The sequence below is a fragment of the Hemicordylus capensis genome, chromosome 7 (assembly GCF_027244095.1).
Source record: "Hemicordylus capensis ecotype Gifberg chromosome 7, rHemCap1.1.pri, whole genome shotgun sequence".
In the NCBI taxonomy this organism is placed as follows: Eukaryota; Metazoa; Chordata; class Lepidosauria; order Squamata; family Cordylidae; genus Hemicordylus; species Hemicordylus capensis.
The window spans coordinates 19,234,903-19,254,112 of NC_069663.1; the positions used below are offsets into that span (position 1 = coordinate 19,234,903).

The 19,210-nt window shown below is 50.4% G+C and overlaps 2 protein-coding genes across 4 annotated transcripts in view; one reads left to right on the top strand and one right to left on the bottom strand.

Moving 5' to 3' along the window:
* NPHS1 (NPHS1 adhesion molecule, nephrin) overlaps positions 1-16,784 on the top strand; it is a 50,226-nt gene extending 33,442 nt beyond the window's left edge. For 2 of the 3 annotated variants that reach the window (XM_053268127.1, XM_053268129.1), the window contains 12 exons: positions 272-443; positions 2,120-2,279; positions 6,513-6,664; positions 6,773-6,884; positions 8,373-8,554; positions 9,641-9,697; positions 11,152-11,271; positions 11,367-11,391; positions 13,341-13,449; positions 14,396-14,495; positions 14,788-14,930; positions 16,273-16,784. In XM_053268127.1, the coding sequence (XP_053124102.1) occupies positions 272-443; positions 2,120-2,279; positions 6,513-6,664; positions 6,773-6,884; positions 8,373-8,554; positions 9,641-9,697; positions 11,152-11,271; positions 11,367-11,391; positions 13,341-13,449; positions 14,396-14,495; positions 14,788-14,930; positions 16,273-16,401 (1,461 nt within the window). In that variant the 3' untranslated portion in view covers positions 16,402-16,784. Of the gene's footprint in view, positions 1-271; positions 444-2,119; positions 2,280-6,512; positions 6,665-6,772; positions 6,885-8,372; positions 8,555-9,640; positions 9,698-11,151; positions 11,272-11,366; positions 11,392-13,340; positions 13,450-14,395; positions 14,496-14,787; positions 14,931-16,272 lie in introns of those variants that run through there. The other variant, XM_053268128.1, reaches the window with a different exon arrangement.
* Positions 16,785-18,879: 2,095 nt separating this feature from the next.
* Positions 18,880-19,210, bottom strand: part of NFKBID (NFKB inhibitor delta) — a 29,617-nt gene continuing 29,286 nt past the window's right edge. Inside the window, exon 12 of the mRNA XM_053267572.1 lies at positions 18,880-18,945. Within this exon, the coding sequence (XP_053123547.1) occupies positions 18,880-18,945 (66 nt within the window). The remainder of the gene's footprint in view (positions 18,946-19,210) is intronic.

Here is a 19,210-nt window from a genome sequence, read left to right on the forward strand (position 1 = left end):
ATGTAACTCCCCCAATAACACTGGCTTGCCTTTGGGTCTTAAACACCTGTCTCGAGTTACTCTGTCATGGGCTCAGCCTTTACTGCTTGCGCTGGCTCTGTTATAATTGGGGCTTATCAAACCCCTCTCCTCCAACAGCTTCCTTCAGTTGTGGGGCCGATGCATTCGGTGGCCTTCCACCCCAGCCTCTTCAGCTGTGGCCTAACACTTGTTCTTCACAGACCCGTCAAGCTTCACCCCTGGGCTAAACCTTCTTCCTCTCCTCTCGCAGGATGACGGAGAGCATAGTCTGTCCGAGATGGGCTTTAACCAGAGCTCAGAAGGGCTGGTGGGGCGGCTGCAGATCCAGAAGGCCCAGCGGACTCATGCTGGAGTCTATGAGTGCCAAGTAGACAACGGCATCCCCCCGGCAGCAAGCAGCACTGCCCGCTTGGTGGTACGATGTAAGTGGCCTGTTGGGGGATCTCCTGGGAGGCATCCTAACCCCATAGACCCATAAAACCTAACCCCCACAGACCCATGGATGTCAACCTAACCCCCACAGACCCATTGTAGTGACTCCACCTACCCCAGTTGGTCATTGGCTCTCCTAAACAGGAAGCAATATCAAGGCTTTCACTTCAGGCTGTGTCTCTAACCAGGTAAAGGTAGCTCACCAGCTCTGGCTTGATACTGGCTCAGCTCCTGCATAACTACTGCCCATGACTCCATTCTGACTGATGGGTCCCATTGCATCCAAAGATGTGCTGAGAATTGTAGAGGAGAATTTGGGCCAACCCCTTATTTATTTTATTTTTTATTTATTCAAAATATTTCTATACTGCCCAAAACTTCCATCTCTGGGGGGTTTACAATTAAGATCATTTTTTATTTATATCATATTTAGCAGAGAAACCCAGTTTGGTGAGCCCAGAGCTCACAGATGAGATCTGGAAGCAACTCCTCAAGGTCTAAAACAAGCAAAGATTTATTTAAAGAAGTTATAGACTTGGGCAGAAAGCCTGCACCCTGTACTAGCTACCTCAATGGTGGAAGGAAGAAGGAGGGACAGAGAGAACAAAGAAGAAGGGAGTGTCCTAAGAGTATCAGTCTACCAAGAGGAAGAGACTGAGAGCAGAGATTGAAGAACAAAGAGAGGACAAGAGGAGCAGACTTCAACCTCTACTCCTAATGTCGCTAGTGGTCAACAAGAATAGCCCTCCTGCTGGATCAGGCCCAAGGAGGCCCATCTAGTCCAGCATCCTATTTCACACAGTGGCTCACCAGATGCTGCTGGAAGCCTACAGGCAGGAGTTGAGGGCGTGCCCTCCCTCCTGCTGTGACTCCCCTGCAACTGGTACTCAGAGGCATCCTGCCTCTGAGGCTGGAGGTGGCCTACAACTCCCAGACTAGTAGCCATTAGTAACTCCAATAGGAGTTAATGGTGTGAAGAGTTGATGCCAACAAGAATCAACTCATCAAGGTTGGTTGATTGAACAAGCCCAGCCTGGTTCCTGCTGCTCGTGAGCAGCAACGGGAGCTGTGTGTTACTCCTGGCAGTAGCATGGTGGCAAGCCCGCTTATGAAGCCCGCCGCTTAACCTGGGTTTCGGGCACAAGAGCGAGAGCGCCTGAAAACCAGGTTAAAATATTGTGTGTCAAGGCGGCATGGCTCCATGCTGTAGCACCTCCTGACTAGCCTCCCGACTGGGAGGCTACACCAAGCCTCCCGGCATTGGGAGGCTCCCCAGAATGCCCTGTGCACTCGCATGGTGGCTTATGGAACTTCCAGGGGGCCGGGAGGCTCCTGAACCCCACCGCCCCAACCAGCTCCATGCTGGAGCTGGTAATTGTCTGGGCAGCTGATCCGGCCACCCAGGGAGGACTACCTGATCGTCTGCAGGGAGAGTGGGTCAAACTCGCTCTCCCCGCAGACCTCGTTTTGGCTCTACACACGGATCATGTGTAGAGCCTTAAAGAGTCACAGACACAGAGGTCATCCACAAAATCAAAAACTGTGTCCTACCCAGGTTTGGGACTGGGAGCTGTGTGTGCTCCCAATTTCCGGTTGTGTGGAAGCAAGGGAGGAGGGAAACCTGGGTAGAAGTGATTGTGTGGAATGCTTCGAATTTTCTTTTCAGACCCGCCAGAGATCATGAAAGGGCCCGGACAGAGAAAAGTGGCCGCCGTAGGAGACGAGACGAGTGAGGCCACCCTGCAGTGCCACGCCCAGGGTATCCCCAGGGTGCAGTTCAGCTGGGCCAAGAATGGGATCCCCCTCGATGATCACCACGGCTCCAGGTGAGAGTCCTCCTCCCAAGGGACAGGTGAGCAGCCCAAGAGCCCTTCTCCTTGCTGCTCTCTAGCATTTGGGAGCCTCCACCCTCCTCCCCTGTTCCCTCCCAGTTACATTTTTGTGACTGCTCTGATAATACTGGCAAGTCCTGAAGCCTTGTGCCCAGTAAATCTTTGATATATCTTGAAATGCCAAATATTGGTTGATTCTTATCTTCGAGAAGAGATTCTCAGTCTTGGGTCCCCAGACAATCCTGGACGACAACTCCCATCACCCCTAGCCACAATAAATTGTAGCTGAGGGTGATGGGAGTTGTAGTCCAGCAACATCTGGAGTACGACAGGTGTAATGATTTCCGTTGGCCGGCTGCTCAGCAGCTCCGAAATCACTCCTTCCAGAGGGGAAGGGAGAGCCGACAGATGCAGTCAGACAGGAACAGAGACAAAGCATAGTCAAAATGTTGCACAAGGTCAGCACCAGGAATTCCACAGACATCAGGATCAGGGTGGGGGACACACACGAATCGTAGTCAGTTCAAACAAGTTCAGATTCCAGCATCAAGGCAGCTCAGGGTAAAGGCTGGTCACCATAGACATTGTTTCCAGCACAGATCCGGCTTCCACGCTGCATTAAATAGGCTGTGTGCTTCCCATCACAGCAGCTGTGCCTTGTCAGGGAGATGCAGCCAGGTCAGAGCTGGAACACTTGTTCCTTCTGGCCAGTCTCCTGTGGCGTTCCTCCCTTTGAGCCAGGCTCCCTTTGAGCCTGGCCACACATCGCTCCCGGGGATCTGGGACGGGCACCTTGATTTCCGAGGCCTCGGAGGCTTTATCAGGAGGAGGAAGGGAAGGAGACAGAGGGGCTCTGCTGAATCAACTGGAGTTTCAACCTGCTCCCCCAGCTCTGGGTCTTCATCTGAGGAATTCTCCTCCATGACCCCCATGGGGGTCATCACAAGAGGCTGGGAACTCCTGCCTTAGAGGAACACAAGCAAATAGGAACATAGGAAGCTACCATATACTGAGTCAGACCATTGGCCCATCTAGCTCAGTTTTGTCTACACAGGGCCGACTCAATTTAGGCCCCCCAGGTTTTTTGGATCCCCAGCCACAGTGGCCAATAGCCAGGGATTGTGGGAGTTGTAGGCCAACATATGCAGCAGGGCCTGGGTTGGGCAGCCTTGGTCTCCACAGACTGGCAGTGGCTTCTCCAAGGTTGCAGGCAGGAGCCTCTCTCACTCAGTTCTATCTTGAAGATGCCAGGGAGGGAACATGGAACCTTCTACTCTTCCCAGAACGGCCCCCTCCCCAAAGGGGAATATCCTACAGTGCTCACACATGTAGTCTCCCATTCAAATGCAAACCAGGGCAGACCCTGCTTAGCAAAGGGGACAATTCCACAAGATCAGCTCTCCTCCCATGTAATGGGAGGCAAACTGTGAAATGTGCCAGTTCAGTTCTCATTGGGGTTCAGCTGGGGCTTGATGTTGTTCCGGCGTGGTTGAGGACCAGGCAGGCCAAGTAACATTCTGTAACTGGTTCGGCATGCAACTGGAACCAGTTCTGTTCCAGCCGACTCGGGAAATGTGAAAATACGATGCATATTTACAGCACTGATCTGCAGAGAAGCGGGGGATGGAGCAAATATATGCATCTCGCTTGCCACAACGAAATGTCAGCCATAAATAGTATGGGGCATGTATGAAGTAAAAATAACGAGAACACTTAATTGTGAATTTGTAATGTGTTTTTTTAATGGGGACTGTCTGATTGCAGTGGATCACATTCTTAAACCTTAAAGGTGCAGGTGTCCTCCTAATTGCTGCTTCCTGGGCTTTTAGGGGAAGAAGCAAATGTTATGAGGGACACACAAGCTTTTCAGGCCCACAGTGCCCCTGTTACACTAATGTGGGGCGGAGAATGCATTAGCAGGGTAAATCAGTGGGTGTGTGAGAGGGTGCTCCCCTGTTCCCTCCTAGCTGAATTGTCCCCTGCAAATGCTCCCCTCGTGTTCCCCCCAAAAACCATTCCCCCTCACAACCAAGTTCCAAAACCCGAAAAGGCATGCCCGTGGAGAAAAATGATTGACGGCGAGGAGAATTGGTTGGAATGGGAAGGGTTAGGCAGCAGCTGAAGTTTGCTGTGATCCTCCCCTTCCATCCAGATCTGAAATGACACCCCCAGTCAGTAGCTGTTTGGATTGGGTTTATTGTCTTGTCTGTTTCTGGTTTTACAGAGAGGGCTTTCCCCCAAAATCCACTCCTGATTGGAGTGTGCCAGTCCACATATTCGCTGGATTTAACCCAACCTCCCTCCGGGCTATCAGGGACCAGGATAGACAGGGCTTTTTTTTTACCCCTAAGAGAGGCTGAAAATTCTGGCTTAGCCAGAGGTATGTCCGACTTAAAACAATCCTCTATTTCCAGCGGCTTTTGAAAAAAACCTCAGTGTTTCTGTTAAGCTCCGAAGCTTGTCTTTGATGTGTGTAGGGGAGCAGCTGAGGGTTATATGAATGCTCCACCTAATTCCCCGGATTAAACTGTCTCGAATCTGCTGCGAAGTAGATTCGCTCCTCAGATGCCCCACAGCATAAAGCCCAGTCTGTAAAACCTCCTGGTGGATTTTGAGACTGATTGCTCGGCTGTGTTGGTACATGGGTTGAGCTCCAGTTTTGGTGGCCCCGCCACTAACAGAGATCTGGTTGGTAGGGACTAGAGACAGGGCCTTTTCAATTGTGGCCCCTCATTTTTGGAACGCCCTCCTTGAAGAGCTTTGCCATGCTCCCTCCCTCTCTCCCTCCGTCAGTGTTTTAAAAAAACAATTGAAAACACATCTTTTTAAAGAGGCTTTTAAATGTTCCATCTCTGTTTATATCTGTTAGGTTCTTTAGTTTTTAGAGTTCTTAGCTTTTAGCTTTTAAAATAACTTTTAATTTGAAACTTTGCTTTTTAATTGTAATTTTAAATGTGGTGTTAGCCTGGTCTTTTAACTTGTTGAACTTAAATTTGGTTAACTTTATTGGTCTTATTTTACATGTACTGGCGGGGCGGGGTATAAATATTTTAAATAAATACATAAAAATAATAATAAATGTCAGCAGGTGTGATGTAGCAGCTAGTGTCCAAAGTTGGGAGTAAAGAGACCCAGTTTCAAATCCCTCTCGGCTATCAAGCTCACTGGGTAACCTCCTTGGGCCACTCACTGGGGCTGCCCCATCCCCAGCCAGGGATGTGGGTTGTAGCTGTGGTAAAATAAATGCATTGCATGCGGAAGGTGGCAGGTTCGATCCCTTATATCTCTAGGTTGAGATAAATTGTTGTCTGAAGATCTGGAGAACCACTGCCAATTAGACAACATGGGCGTCTGGGAGGGAAGGGACGAGGCAAGGGTGGGCCCGGATGGAGCCAGTTCCCATTGAATTCAGTGGGGCATACTCCAGGGAGGGGGGTATTGGATTGTTGGCTTTGTCCCCCCGCCCCCTGGGAAAAGTCCTCTGGATGCCAATGGTAGTCAATACTGAGCTAAACTGACCAAGAGTCTAACTTGAGAAATAGCAGTCTCCTGTGTCCCTACTATATCTCGGTCTGATCTACCTCTCAGGGTTGCTGTGAAGATAAAATGGGGGTGTGAGCTTTGTATATTGCCTTGAGCTCCTTGGAAGCAGAGTGGGATATATACATAACTAATCATATAATATATATGAAGGAGAGGGAGAGTGGGGAGAGAGAGCCTTGATGTGATTCTGAGGAGATCTATAGGATTCCACCATTCTAGCTATTGATTGATTGGTTGGTTGGTTGATTGAATAAGTGCCGTCAAGTCAGTGTTGACTCTTAGTGACCACATAGATCAGGGATTCTCAGCGTTGGGTCCCCAGATGTTATTGGACTTCAACTCCCATAATCCCCTGCCAAAGGCCTCTGGGGCTGGGGATTATAGGAGTTGAAGTCCAATAACATCTGGGGACCCAACGTTGAGAGTCCCTGACATAGATGGATTCTCTCCAGGATGATCTGTCTTCAACTTGGCCTTCAAGGTCTCTCAGTGGTGCATTCATAGCTGTCGTAATCGAGACCATCCACCTTGCTACTGGTCACCCTCTTCTTCCCTTTCCTTCCACGTTTCCCTTCTCAAGGGAGCTGGGTCTTCGCATAATGTGTCCCAAGTATGATAGTTTGAGCCTGCTCATTCTAGCGATACCCCTCTTCTCATCCAGCCTCTTGTCGTTCCCTCTCCCAGGTACACTGTACGCACGGAGCATGAGGATTCCTGGCACACCAGTACCTTAACCATCGCCCATGTGAGCGCAGTCCTTGACTATGCTACCTTCACCTGCACAGCCACCAATGATCTGGGCACAGACACCCTGGACATCCAGCTCCTGAGTACCAGTATGGGTCAAGGGGCTGCTGGGATGACCTGGGATGGCTGAAGTTGAGGGGCCAGGGGCAAGCTCCTTAGAATTCTTTGACCAGTTCAACCCTTCCCTCTCTCATCAGGCCGCCCTGATCCACCCAAAGGGCTAGTGGTTCTCCGTGTGGGCCATACCTGGCTGACTTTGCAGTGGACTCCTGGGTTTGATGGAGGGCGTCAGCAAAGCTTTCGGGTCAGGTAAGGACCATGAGAGGGAAGGTAAATGGAAGCTGGTTTTAAACCTGTTTCCAGGGACTGAATTTCCCGTGCAAGGGTATGTCAGCCCAGTAACATTGCATGCATGCAAACTGAGCAACTGTTCAAAGTGTGCATGCAAACATTGTATAAATGATGCCACACGGGAATAAGCCCATGAGAGATAATGAGCTTACTCTTGTGTGATGCCATTTGAGCAACGTTTGCATCTGTGATGTTTGGGCAACTTACGTTCACACAGCATTACTGGGCTGGTGTACTTTTGCACTGTCTGTCAGCCACTATTACTAGTATCATTATAAATATTTATATACCGCTTTTCAATAACAAAACAACAAACGTTTACCAGGTGGTTTACACAGCAATAATACATTTTGAGCCCATAGAGACAGTGCTCCTCTAAGAATATAGGAACAGCCTTGCTGGATCAGGCACAAGGCCTATCCAGTCCAGCATGTGGCCCACTAGATGCCTCTGAGATGCCTACAGGCCCACTAGATGCCTCTTCACATGGTGGCCCACTAGATGCCTCTGAGAAGCCTATAGGCAAGAGGTGAGGACGTGCCGTCTCTCCTGCTGTTGTTCCCCTGCAACTGGTATTTAGCGGCATCTTGCCTCTGAGGCTGTAGGTGGCCCATAGCCACCAGTCTAGTAACAATTGATAGATCTCTATAATTTGTCTATATCAGGCCTTCTCAACTTAGGCCCCCCAGCTGGTTTTGGACTAGGTAAAGTAAAGTGTGCTGTCAAGTTGATTTCGACTCCCGACGCCCAAAGAGCCCTGTGGTTTTGTTTGGTAGAATACAGGAGGGGTTTACCATTGCCATCTCCCATGAAGTATGAGATGATGCCTTTCAGCATCTTCCTATATCACTGCTGCCCGATATAATACCAGTGGGGATTTGAACCAGCAACCTTCTGCTTGTTAGTCAAGCATTTCCCCGCTGTTATGACTCCCTTAATCCCCGGCCACAGTGGCCAATAGCCAGGGATTATGGGAGTTGTAGGCCAACATCTGCAGGAGGGCCGAAGTTGAGCAGCCCTATAAGAACAAATTTAGCAGTCCTCCCCTGCTAAATATAAGTGAGGCATCACTTCAAGAGGTGTCTCCTTGTCGAGTTTGCAGGGTATTTTATCATGACTTACTCCTCTGAGCAACCTTCTGAGTAAGGCAGGGCAGCCTACAAAAGGCCTCTTCCAAGTAGAAGTGTAAGCTTCTCATGGCAGGGACCTGTCCTTTCATGCTTGATAAAGATTTAAATAAATAATAACAATCATTGCTTTTGCTGCAGTAGACTAATATGGCTATGAATGGCCTTTTCCACATATCTGAAGAATGAGCAAAGCGGGGAAGTGACCTCAACCCTTTTACAGGCTTTGGCAACAGCTAGATTGTGGGGTGGTGGTGAGGGGTCAGACCTCCAGTGCCCCTTCTGGCTAGCCCCAATTTCCCATTTGTCTCCCTCCTAGGTACCACTGGCCAGGGGCTCCCAGCTTCATGTATGTGGATGTCTTCCCCCCACAGTCCTCCATATTCACTTTGAGAGGGCTTCACCCCAACACTCCCTACAACGTCTCCGTCAATGCCCGTAATGTTCTTGGGGAAAGTGACTTTGCAGATGGCGGTGCAGGCCTTAGTGTCACCACTGCAGGTAAGGAGAATCTTGCTGCATGGCCAGGACAGAGCTCTACCCAGGAGTGCCAGGGGACCCTCTAAGAGGGATTCCCGGATGTTGTTGACTACAACTCCCAGAATCCTCAGCTGCAATGGCTTTTGCTTGGGGATTCTGGGAGTGGTAGTCAACAACTTCTGAGAATCTCTCTTAGAGGGAACACTGGTTAGGCCGTGTTTTTGCTTTGAGGATCAAAAGCCAGGACGATGTGGTGAACGGAGCTTTGGGCTTAGACTAGGGGCTAGGCGGGAGAGCAGGACTAGGGAGATCCAGGCTGAAGTGTCTGCAAGCCATGAAACTCGCTGGGTGGCTGTGGGCTGGTCATACTCTCAGCCTAACCTTTCTCACAGGTTTACTGGGAAGATAATGGTCCAGAGCAGGGGACAGATAAACCACCCTGAATTCTTTGGAGCAGCGGTTCAAGGCTGGGGATGCTGGGCGTTGTAGTTCAGCAACATCTGGAGGAACCCAGGTTGGGAACCACTGCCTTAGAGCAGGCCTGCTCAACTTTGGCACCCCCCCCAGCTGTTTTTGGATGACAGCTCCCACAATCCCCAGCCACAGTGGCCAATTGCCAGGGGATTATGGGAGTTGTCGGCCAACATCTGCAGGAGGGCCGAAGTTGAGCAGCCTTGCCTTAGAGTAATGGTGGTGTGGAAATGTCGTTAAAAGGTGGGAAATCAATCTAGGGAATTAGGCTGGGATTAAGTGTGATGCTAAGTATGGTGCAGAGCTGGGTTGCTGCATGATCTCAAGGGATAGGCTATTCAGGACCGGCCCAAGGATCGGGGGCACCCCAGGCGTAGCCTGGCTTTGGCACTCCCCTGCCCCCTTTGCTCGCACGGGTGGGCCCCTCATGTCATGTTGGGTGAGCGACCCTGGCTGGCTAGCAGGCAACATTTGGCCCCATCCTGACAAAGGCAAGTTGGCCCTGTATCGGATGCTGCTGCAGCAAGAATTTGGAGTCCATCTCGCATTATTCAGTAGCCACCCTAGGACATTTGTGTGCGTGCCTGTGTGAAAGAGTGCCATATGCATTTTTAAAAAAAACCAATTCCTTTCCAGAGAGAGGGAGAGAGCCGGTTGACGGAGAGCCCGAGACGCCATTTCAACCTGAGCCAGGTACACCCGAGCCCCGCAATTTCACACCGTGGCAAGGCTGCCGGAAGTGATGGATGGCCGAGGGGAGGGAGATTTGAAAATGCAAGCCAGCCTGTGGCCCAGAGCACTCTAGCAACACCCGAGGGAGAGGGAGAGGGAAGATGCTGATGCTCCAAGAGTTTCCGATGCTGAAGTGCCTGTTTTTATAGCTGCTGCCCAGGCAGCGTGAATTGGCCCTGCCCTTGTCCTAGGAAGTCTCCGTTTCTTAAAGGGTCCTTGACTGATTTCTACAGCATTGTTTCCAGTCTTTTACTAAGACGGTGAGGGGACTCCTCCAAGTCAGAGGAGGAAGACAGGGCTATCTGCTGATGGTGCTGGCTCAGGTTCTCCCTGGAGTGGATCAGAAGGTTTCCCCACCTGTGTCATCCCCTGAACTTTCAGTCTCAACCCCCCACCCCACAATTGCATGGTGATGGTGGGGGTGGTGGGTCCAGGAACTGAGGTCATGACACAGCCGTCCAAAGGTGTCCAGCTCCCTCAAATGACTCCGCCCGTTCTCCCTTGCTTCCCTTTATGCCTGGAACGCTTTCCCAGAGGGGCGCCACAGGGCCACCTCTCTTACTTACTTTTTCATGCCACTCTTCAAAGTCCATCTTTTTTGTGAAGGTCCTCATGCCCTGCTGTCACTAAGCCTAAGCATGTGCAACTGAAATATTTCTATGTTCTTTCCTGTTTTACCCTGCCTCCATTTCCCTCCCCTCCCCTTCCTCTGTTGTCTCCCCATGTGTCATTTTATAGATGCTAACCCCCTTGGGACAGCAACCTGTCCTTCCATCCATAGTAAAGTACCATGCACATGGACACACACACACACACACACACACACACACACACACACACACACACACACACACACACATAAATGAGCATTGTACCATCATCTTTAAGAGCTGGTGCCATCTTACTTTGAGGGAAAGGGAGATGGAGGAGAGCTGGTCTTGTGGTAGCAAGCATGACCTGTCCCCTTAGCTAAGCAGGGTCTGCCCTGGTTTGCATTTGAATGGGAGACTACATGTGTGAGCACTGTAAGATGGTCCCCTCAGGGGATGGAGCCGCTCTGGGAAGAGCAGAAGGTTCCAAGTTCCCTCCCTGGCATCTCCAAGATAGGATTGAGAGAGATTCCTGCCTGCAAGCTTGGAGAAGCCGCTGCCAGTCTATGTGGACAATCCTGAGCTAGATGGACCTAAGGTCTGACTCGGTATATGGCAGCTTCCTATGTTCCTATGTTCCTCTGTCTTGCTCATTTCTTGCAGTCAGGATTGGCCTGATTATCTATGCCTGCTTGATATCTGGCATAATATTTAGCACCTTGAGATTCAGCATTTTCACAGAAAAAACGAAGTTTTTTTTATCGCCTTGATGACATTTGGAAATGTGTGCTCTGTGCCCTGCCCTGTTTATACCTTTCCTTCCAGAGAGCCCTGCACTCCCCTTTCCCCTTTGGCTGCTTGGTGTCCTTGGAGGAATCCTGATAGTCTCCAACCTCTCCTTCCTGGGCTTCCTCCTCTATAGGCGGCAGACCCGGGCTGTCAAAGGTAAGCACATGCATAGACTCAGAACCTTCAGCTGGGTCAGTCGGCTCACTGAAGAGCTGTGTGACCCTTTCTTTGATTCTTGTTTTTGATTGCAGGAGATGGAACGGAAGCGGGAGCTAGGTGAGTGTTAATAAGGCTGCTGAACTCTTGCCTCCTGCTGCTGCACCTGTGGATTTCACAATCCAGGTGAAATTTCTCCCATGCTGGGAACATAGGAAGCGGACACATACTGAGTCAGAGCATTGGTCCCTCTAGCTGAGTATTGTCTACACAGACTGGCAGCGGCTTCTCCAAGGTTGTAGGCAGGAGTCTCTCTCAGCCCTACCTTGGAGATGCTGCCAGGGAGGGAACTTGAAACCTAGATGCTCTTCCCAGAGTGGCTCCATCCCATAAGGGGAATATCTTACAGTTCTCACATGTAGTCTCCCATTCACATGCAATCAGGGCAGACTCTGCTTAGCTAAGGGAACAAGTCATGCTTGCTATTACAAGACCAGCTCTCCTCCCAGCTCTTTCCCATAGACCTGAGAAAACGCCACCAACCAGCTGGATTTTTCCTTGGCATGCAGATATAAAAGATAGCTCTTAAAGCAAAGCTGTGGGGTATAGTGGTTAGGACTGGGACTGAGGAGACCCATCTTCAAATCCTGACCCAGCTGTGAAGTTTAGTGGGTGGCTGTGGGTCAGTCACCACCACTGAGCCTAATCCACCAGATAGCAGTGTTGTGAAGATAAAAGGGGAGAAAGGACAGTGTGATGTAGTGGTTAGAGTGTTGGACAATGAGTCAGCCATAAACTAATTGGGTGATTTTGGACCAACCAATTCTCTCTCGCAGGGTTGCTGTGAGGCTAAACATAACTATCTACACTGCTCTGGGCTCCTTGGAGGAAGAGCGGGATATAAGTGGGAAAATAAAAAAAATAAAAAAACAGGATAAAAATGCATTTTTAAAAATAAAATAAAATAAAAATTTTGGTGGGGGGAAGATGCAAGTGCTCTGCTGGAAAGCAGTTGGCAACTCCACTCAAAAGTGAAGTAAGAACATAAGAACAGCCCTGCTAGGTTAGGCCCAAGAAGGCCCATCCAGTCCACCATCCTGTTTCACACAGACAGTGGCCCACCAGATGCTGCTGGAAGCCTACAGGCAGGAGTTGAGGGCATGTCCTCTTTCCTGCTGTTACTCCCCTGCAACTGGTACTCAGAGGCATCCTGCCTTTGAGGCTGGAGGTGGCCTATAGCCCTCTGACTAGTAGCCATTGATAGACCTCTCCTCCATGAAGTTATCCAAACCCCTCTTAAAGCCATCCAGGTTGTTGGCTGTCACCACGTCTTGTGGCAGAGAATTCTGCAAGTTGATCATGCATTGTGTGGAAAAGTACTTCCATTTGCTGGACCTTAATTTCCTGGCAATCATTTTCATGGGATGACCCCTGGTTCTAGTGTGATGTGAGAGGGAGAAGAATTTCTCTCTATCCACTTTCTCCACACCATGCATGATTTTCTAGAACTCTATCATGTCTCCCCGCAGTTGTCTTTTTTCTAAATTAAAGGTGTTGTAGCCTTGCCTCATAAGGAAGGTGCTCTAGGCCCCTGATCATCTTGGATGCCCTCTTCTGCACCTTTTCCATTTCTACAATGTCCTTTTTTAGATGTGGTGGCCAGAATTGTACGCAGTATTACAGATGTGGCCACACCATAGTTTTGTATAAGGGCATTATAATATTAGCCATTTTATTTTCAGTCCCCTTCCTAATGATCCCTAGCATGGAATTGGCCTTTTTCACAGCTGCCGCACATTGGGTCAACATTTTCAAAGAGCTGTCCACCATGACCCCAAGATCCCTCTCCTGGTCAGTCACTGACAGCTCAGATCCCATCAGCGTATACTTGAAGTTGGGGTCTTTCGTACCAATGTGCAGCACTTTACACTTGCCAACATTGAACTGCATTTGCCATTTTGTCACCCACTGACCCAGTAACTGCTCTAACCACTAAGTAACTAAGTAAGTGCTCTAACCACTATGCACAGCTTCCACAGCTTGGGAAGGCTTCCCTGTTGTTGTTTCAGGACAAAGGTGAGACGCAGCAATAACTACACTGTAAGCAATTGGCTGAAGCTTTGTGGACAACCAGCAGTGTCACAGAAGCAGAGCTCCGAGGAAAGCACCTCGGCCAAGGTAGGGGGGACTTGTGAGCATAGCATCAAGAGGATAAATGGTGTTGCCAGATGACCGGGACCCCCACCCCCGCAAAAAAAACCACAGCCTGGCCAGCTCTGATGTCTTAATGGCGGTTTGATGTTCAGAAATCCACAGGTGAAGCTTTTTGTAGCATGGAGATAGGCGTGATCACCTATTAGTGACTACCGACTGAGCTGCTGTTAGAGACAGAGGAGCAGAGGCTGGTATAGAAACTGGCAACCTTAGCATTAAGAGAGATCAGTGTCCAAGAGAAAGAATCCCAGCAATGTGGGGAGAAGGGGGGCGGTGCGGGAACTGTATCATTTGTTCCCCATGCTTTTTGAGATTTATTTCCCCCCATCAAAACCATCGTACCTATTCACTTGTTAACACCCACTCAATGTCAAGTTTATGTCCCTTGAAATACAGTAAACCTCAAAATGTGCCATGGATACAGTCCATTGACAGCGACTCTAGAATTCCGCACCAGTAAATTGAATTTGTGTGAGAGAGGTGTCAAACAGGTAAAGCTAGCGTAAATGACTGGTTTTGCCCCATATTAATGAAGCTTGGAAAGATTACTTTTTATTTTAAATCCCAAAGACTCGTAAATGTGGGGCTCATGGGAAATTGATTGCTAGGTCCCTGCCAAGGAAGTGTTGGGGGCAGAACTCCTTTTCCTGCCATCTGGAAGCCTTACACAGATCTTCTCCTGTTCTTCTAAAGAAGAAGAAAACCACCCCTTGCCTGCTCTTATGTAATCATCATGAGGGATAGAAACTTGCGGAATCTTTAAAATTACAGGGACATTCTTAGGGTTTGACAGAAACCCTATTTGGCAGCGGGGAGCACTCCTAGCACCCTTACTGTATGTCCCAGGGCCCGCACCAACCCTGCTCTGCCCTTGTCTGCTCCGGGTGTGATTGTTTGCCTTTCTCTGCAGGGCAGCTCCACCGAGACGTCGACGGGCACTGTGGCCGCTGCACAGCCCTGGTTGTGGCTGGACTGCCACACTGAGAGCGAGACGGATGCCAGCACGGCAGGTGGGCAGGAGCTGGTTTCCCCTTTCCTCCTCCATCTATAGCAGGGTATCTTAGCCTTGGGGCCCCAGATGCTGTGGGACCACAATTCCCATCATCCCCTGCCACAAAGGCCATGGCTGGGGATGATGGGAGTTGTAGTCCCAACACCATCTGGGGACCCAAGGCTGGGAAACCCTGACCTGTTTATTATGGGAATTGTAGGCCAACATCTGCAGCAGGGCTGAAGTTGAGCAGCCCTGCTCTAAGCCCTAAATTCTGTTCCCTGAAGGGTGGGGTTCCTTTCTCCCTGCAGATCCCAACATCCCACCCGGTTGGCTCAGCTTCCCAGAGCTCCATGAGTATGAGGAGGTGATGGTGCCTGGAAAATATGAGGAAATGGAACCTCATTATGCTGCCCGGCACCCCAGGGATGTGCCTTGGAGTCATGAATATGTGGTGAGTGAGGACCCGACAGGAAGCTTCATGGTGGGGTGGAAGAAAGTAGTCCACCAGAGGTTGTCTGTGTAGGTTTTGGAGGTGGGTGGCTTTTAACAGGATATCCACTCTTGGGTCCCTTACTAGGTCCTGCCTCCCCCTTCAGACCTGGAGAGGGGGTTGTTCTCTCTTGTATCTTTCATGGTGGGCCACTGAGCCTCTTATTTTAGAGTCCTTCTCTATTTAAAAAGAGACATTCAAATACTCCAGACCAGGAACGTAGCTAGGGGAGAGGGGGCCCGTGTTTGCCCCTCTCCCCGGCATCCCCTCGGAGTCAGGGCGATAATGAAGAAAATAGGGAGGGGTGGAGCTGGAGGGCCCTCAGGAGCTGGAGGCCCCGGGTTCGTTGAACCCAATTACAGCTACACCTCTGCTTCAGACGTGGGCTTGGGATGGAACATAGCTGCCCATTCCAGTCCCTCTGAGAAACAGGGTCAGATCAGTGGCATGAATTCCCTTGGTACGGGAATTCCCCCAGCTTAGTCCTACGGGGAAGGGTAGTAGGAAGAGAGCTGGCTGGGGCAGGAGAAGGCTCCTGATCTAAAATTACCACTTTGGCATTAGGGCAGGGATTCTCAACGTGTGGGTCCCCAGATGTAATTGGACTTCAACTCCCATAGTTCCCAACCAAAGGCCACTGGGCTGGGGATTATGGGAGTTGAAGTCCAATAACATCTGGGGACCCACATGTTGAGAAACCCTGCATTAGGGCTATTTATTCCCCCAATAAGATTGCAGGAATCCCCCCCCCTCCGGATTAGGCCATCTAGCCCGGCTCTGTTTATCCAGCAATGGCCAACCAGATGTGGGACATGCAGCATTCCTCCTTAGTGTCTGGTGTTCAGGGATTGCTAACTGAGCAAAGAAGCACCTTTTAAAAAGCGATGATTCTCTTTTTTTAGCAGGGGGAGCACAACTGGCCCTATCCAATCCCAGCACACTATCCCTCCAGTGGCTGTTGCTGGTGTCTCTCATATGGCTTTACACAAAGATTGTGATTCCTTTGCGGACAGGGAGCCATTTTATTTCTTTCTCAATGTAAAATGCTTTGGGAACTTTGTCAAAAAGTGGAATATGAATATTTGTAGTAGTAGGCATACTGCGTCTGTGTCTGGAGGCTCCATTTAATACGGTGGCAACTTGCCTTGTGTGGTTCTATCCACCATGAACTCCCACCTTTTGGATGGGCGTTTGTACCAGGGGCCAAACAAAACCATTAGGTCCCAGCCAATGTTGACATCTGGCTCTCAGTGTCCTAAGAAAGGCAGAGAGTCTCTCACCAGCTGTTCTCCCTTACGTCTAGGGTGCCTATCAGCAGAGTGGAAGGTCTCTGGCTGGCTATGAGGAGACCATGAAGATCTATGACCCTGTGGCAGATTATCTGCCTCTGGACCAGGACCTGCCTTTCGAGGAGCGAGGGGAATTGGTTTGAGCCCTGGACTGCAGAAGGGCTGCCTGTCCTGTTCACCATGTTGCTGTGTTTTATAATGAAAAGAATCACTCTGGACTGTGTTGCTGTTATCAAATGCTGCCTTGCCCCATGTCCCCGGTGGGGGCCAGCCCCCTTTCCAGACCTACTCTTGCAAACTTTGGAAGGGGTGTGGGGTGGGAAGGTTGCCAGCAGCCTCCTTTTCCTCTCCTTGTGTGTCCTGCAAGCTTTGCAAGGAGTGTGAAATGAGGGGCTCCTTGCAAAGTTTGCAGGGGTTGGATCGGTCCTGAAAAGCTGCTCTGCTGGCATATTTTTACCTCCCTGGCACTCCCCTAATCCACTGCCCGAGACAACTGCATCACCTCGCCTCATGAAAGGGCCGCCATGGCCAAAATAATAGAAATAGTACAAGAGAGAAACAGTGGCTGCCCCACAGATCCACATTACACAGAGACAGATGAAAAGGGTGTATATCTTTATTGCCACAATCAGCTCGCCTCTGTTCCAATTACATACTGCTGATCATAACCCCCCCTGCCTCTCCTCTGTTCCGATCTTTCATTTAAGCGAGCTCAGAGTATTCACCAGGCGCAATACGGTGGGGGGGGGGGGACACACAAAGCAAAACGTTGCCGGACTCCCCAAAGAGGTGAGGAGGCCTCCCCTCTTCTTGAAGAGGTCGAAAGGCAGGGTTCTAGCAGCAGCTGTTTCTATGGAGAAGCAGTGCTTGCCCAAATTCTCCCTTTTCTTCACACTTTGGAAAAGCGCAGGTGTGCATGGAGTCTGGCCACCTGAACGGTGTGATCCGCCAATTCCTTCTAGAAATATTTGGCAAAAACAGCAGGAGTGGCGAGGGGTGGGAGGACAGGGGTGATTGCCTCCGAAGGCAATAGACTATTGTGGGGTGGTGAGGAAGGACAGACACGCAGGTTTGGTTCCCCACGTTGTGGGGATACAGCCACCTTGAGCGGAAGGAAGCCAGCACCGTCACGGGGAGACGGCTTCCTTTGACATGGAGGCAGAGAGCACTATGCAGGGCTCTGATTGAAGCCAGGGACCTGGCTACAGGTTTGTGGGCACAGATGCTGTGAGAGGGTGTAACACAGGCCAGAGCCTAGATAGGGGGAAAAAACACGCAGTGTTCATCACTGCAGCTTCAGAATGCTGAAAGCCCTTTTTCAGGGCATCACAGGGCAGCACTGAAAATGTGCATAATATTCGCCTCAAGGTTTTTGGGGGGCATATCAATGCATTGCCAGATTCACACCCGGAGAGGACTGCTCTGCATTTTCTGGGTTCTCTCTTCACCCCCAGCGTATTTAATTTTAGTACCAGTTTGAAGACCACAGCACCCCCAAGAAATCCCGAGGACTGCGGCGCTGAGCATTCTTGGCTAGGGTTGCTGGGGCGAGGAAGTGACCATGAAGCCAATTGAGATTTGAGGGGTAGCGTTGCATTGAAGAGAGAGTTTCACCGGCTGTGGCTTATACAACTGCAGTCCCACAGAAGTGGCATCGGCGGGAAATATTCCCCTTCAGTGCAGTTCTTAAAAAGGCAGAGGATTCATCTTCAGGTACGAACCTGGCATTTGAGGAGTGGATCATTTTGGGGACAGTCTACCTAGCAACCTGGTTTAACCCAAGTCATTCCTTTGGCCAGCCCAGCCCCATGGTATATGATCCAGATTTTCTGCAAACCAATATGGTTCATATATATTAAAAAAGACTGTCATTTCACAGAAATGATACATGCAGTGGACAAAGGGGTGGGGAGGAGAGAGAAGAGGTGCCTGGCGGCTGCCTTGGGTACAAAAATATTAAGTGGCACATTGGAAATCCAATGAGAGAGCGGCAGCTGAAGAAGAAATTCACACTCAAGTACTGAGCCATTTCCTTGCTGGTTAAGCGGAACTTCATGGTGCTGGGCAGTGGGGAAGTTCATTTAGGAATGTAGGAAGCTGCCTTAGACCGAGTTCGACCATCGGCCCATCAAGCTCAGTATTGTCCTCACAGACTGGCAGCGGCTTTTCAAGGTTCCAGGCAGGCGTCTTTCCCAGGCCTACCTGGAGATGCTGCCAGGGATGGAACCTGGGACCTTCTGCATGCAAAGCAGATGCTCTTATCACTGAGCGACAGCCCTCTTTGTTCCCGGACTGCCCACCAGCAAGACGGTAAAAGGTGGCGGTGATGGTGGAGTGAAGCCAGACCCCTCCACGCTACGAGGCCGCAGGACTGCAGTGGATCTCTCCAAATGGTGGAGAGACCCTGGCAGACTGCTTCCACCACCCACGCCGAATACAGTTCCAGCAAGGAAGCCAGGCACGTGTTCTCTCTCCAATAAGTTAGTTAAATAGAGCCAGCACACAGACGTTTTCCTGAAAAACAAAGACCAAGACATTCACACATCTTCGCTCCCTGGGCAGCCGAGAAGCAGCTGGGATCCTGCCGGTCCTGCCCAGGAGCATCCCCGGATGGCAGGCCGTCAGGAAAGAGGTGGGCCATGAGTGGGACCAGCACCAGTACGGCGGCTTCTTAACAACAGGCGCAGCTAGAGAGGAGATAAGATGAGAGTTGGTCACAGGAACTTATTCCGAGTCAGACCCTTGGTCGATCTAGCTCCATATTGTCTACACCGGCTGTAGTTTGCCTGGCTCGGTATTGTCTACACTGGCGGGAGTCCTTTCTCGCCCTTCCTGGGGGTGGCAGGGTTTGCAGTTGGGACCTTCGGCATGCCAATCAGGTGCTCAGCCACTGAGCTATGGCCCCATCCCCAAAGGTGGCCTACACAAGTCTCCCATCCAGGCACTGATCAC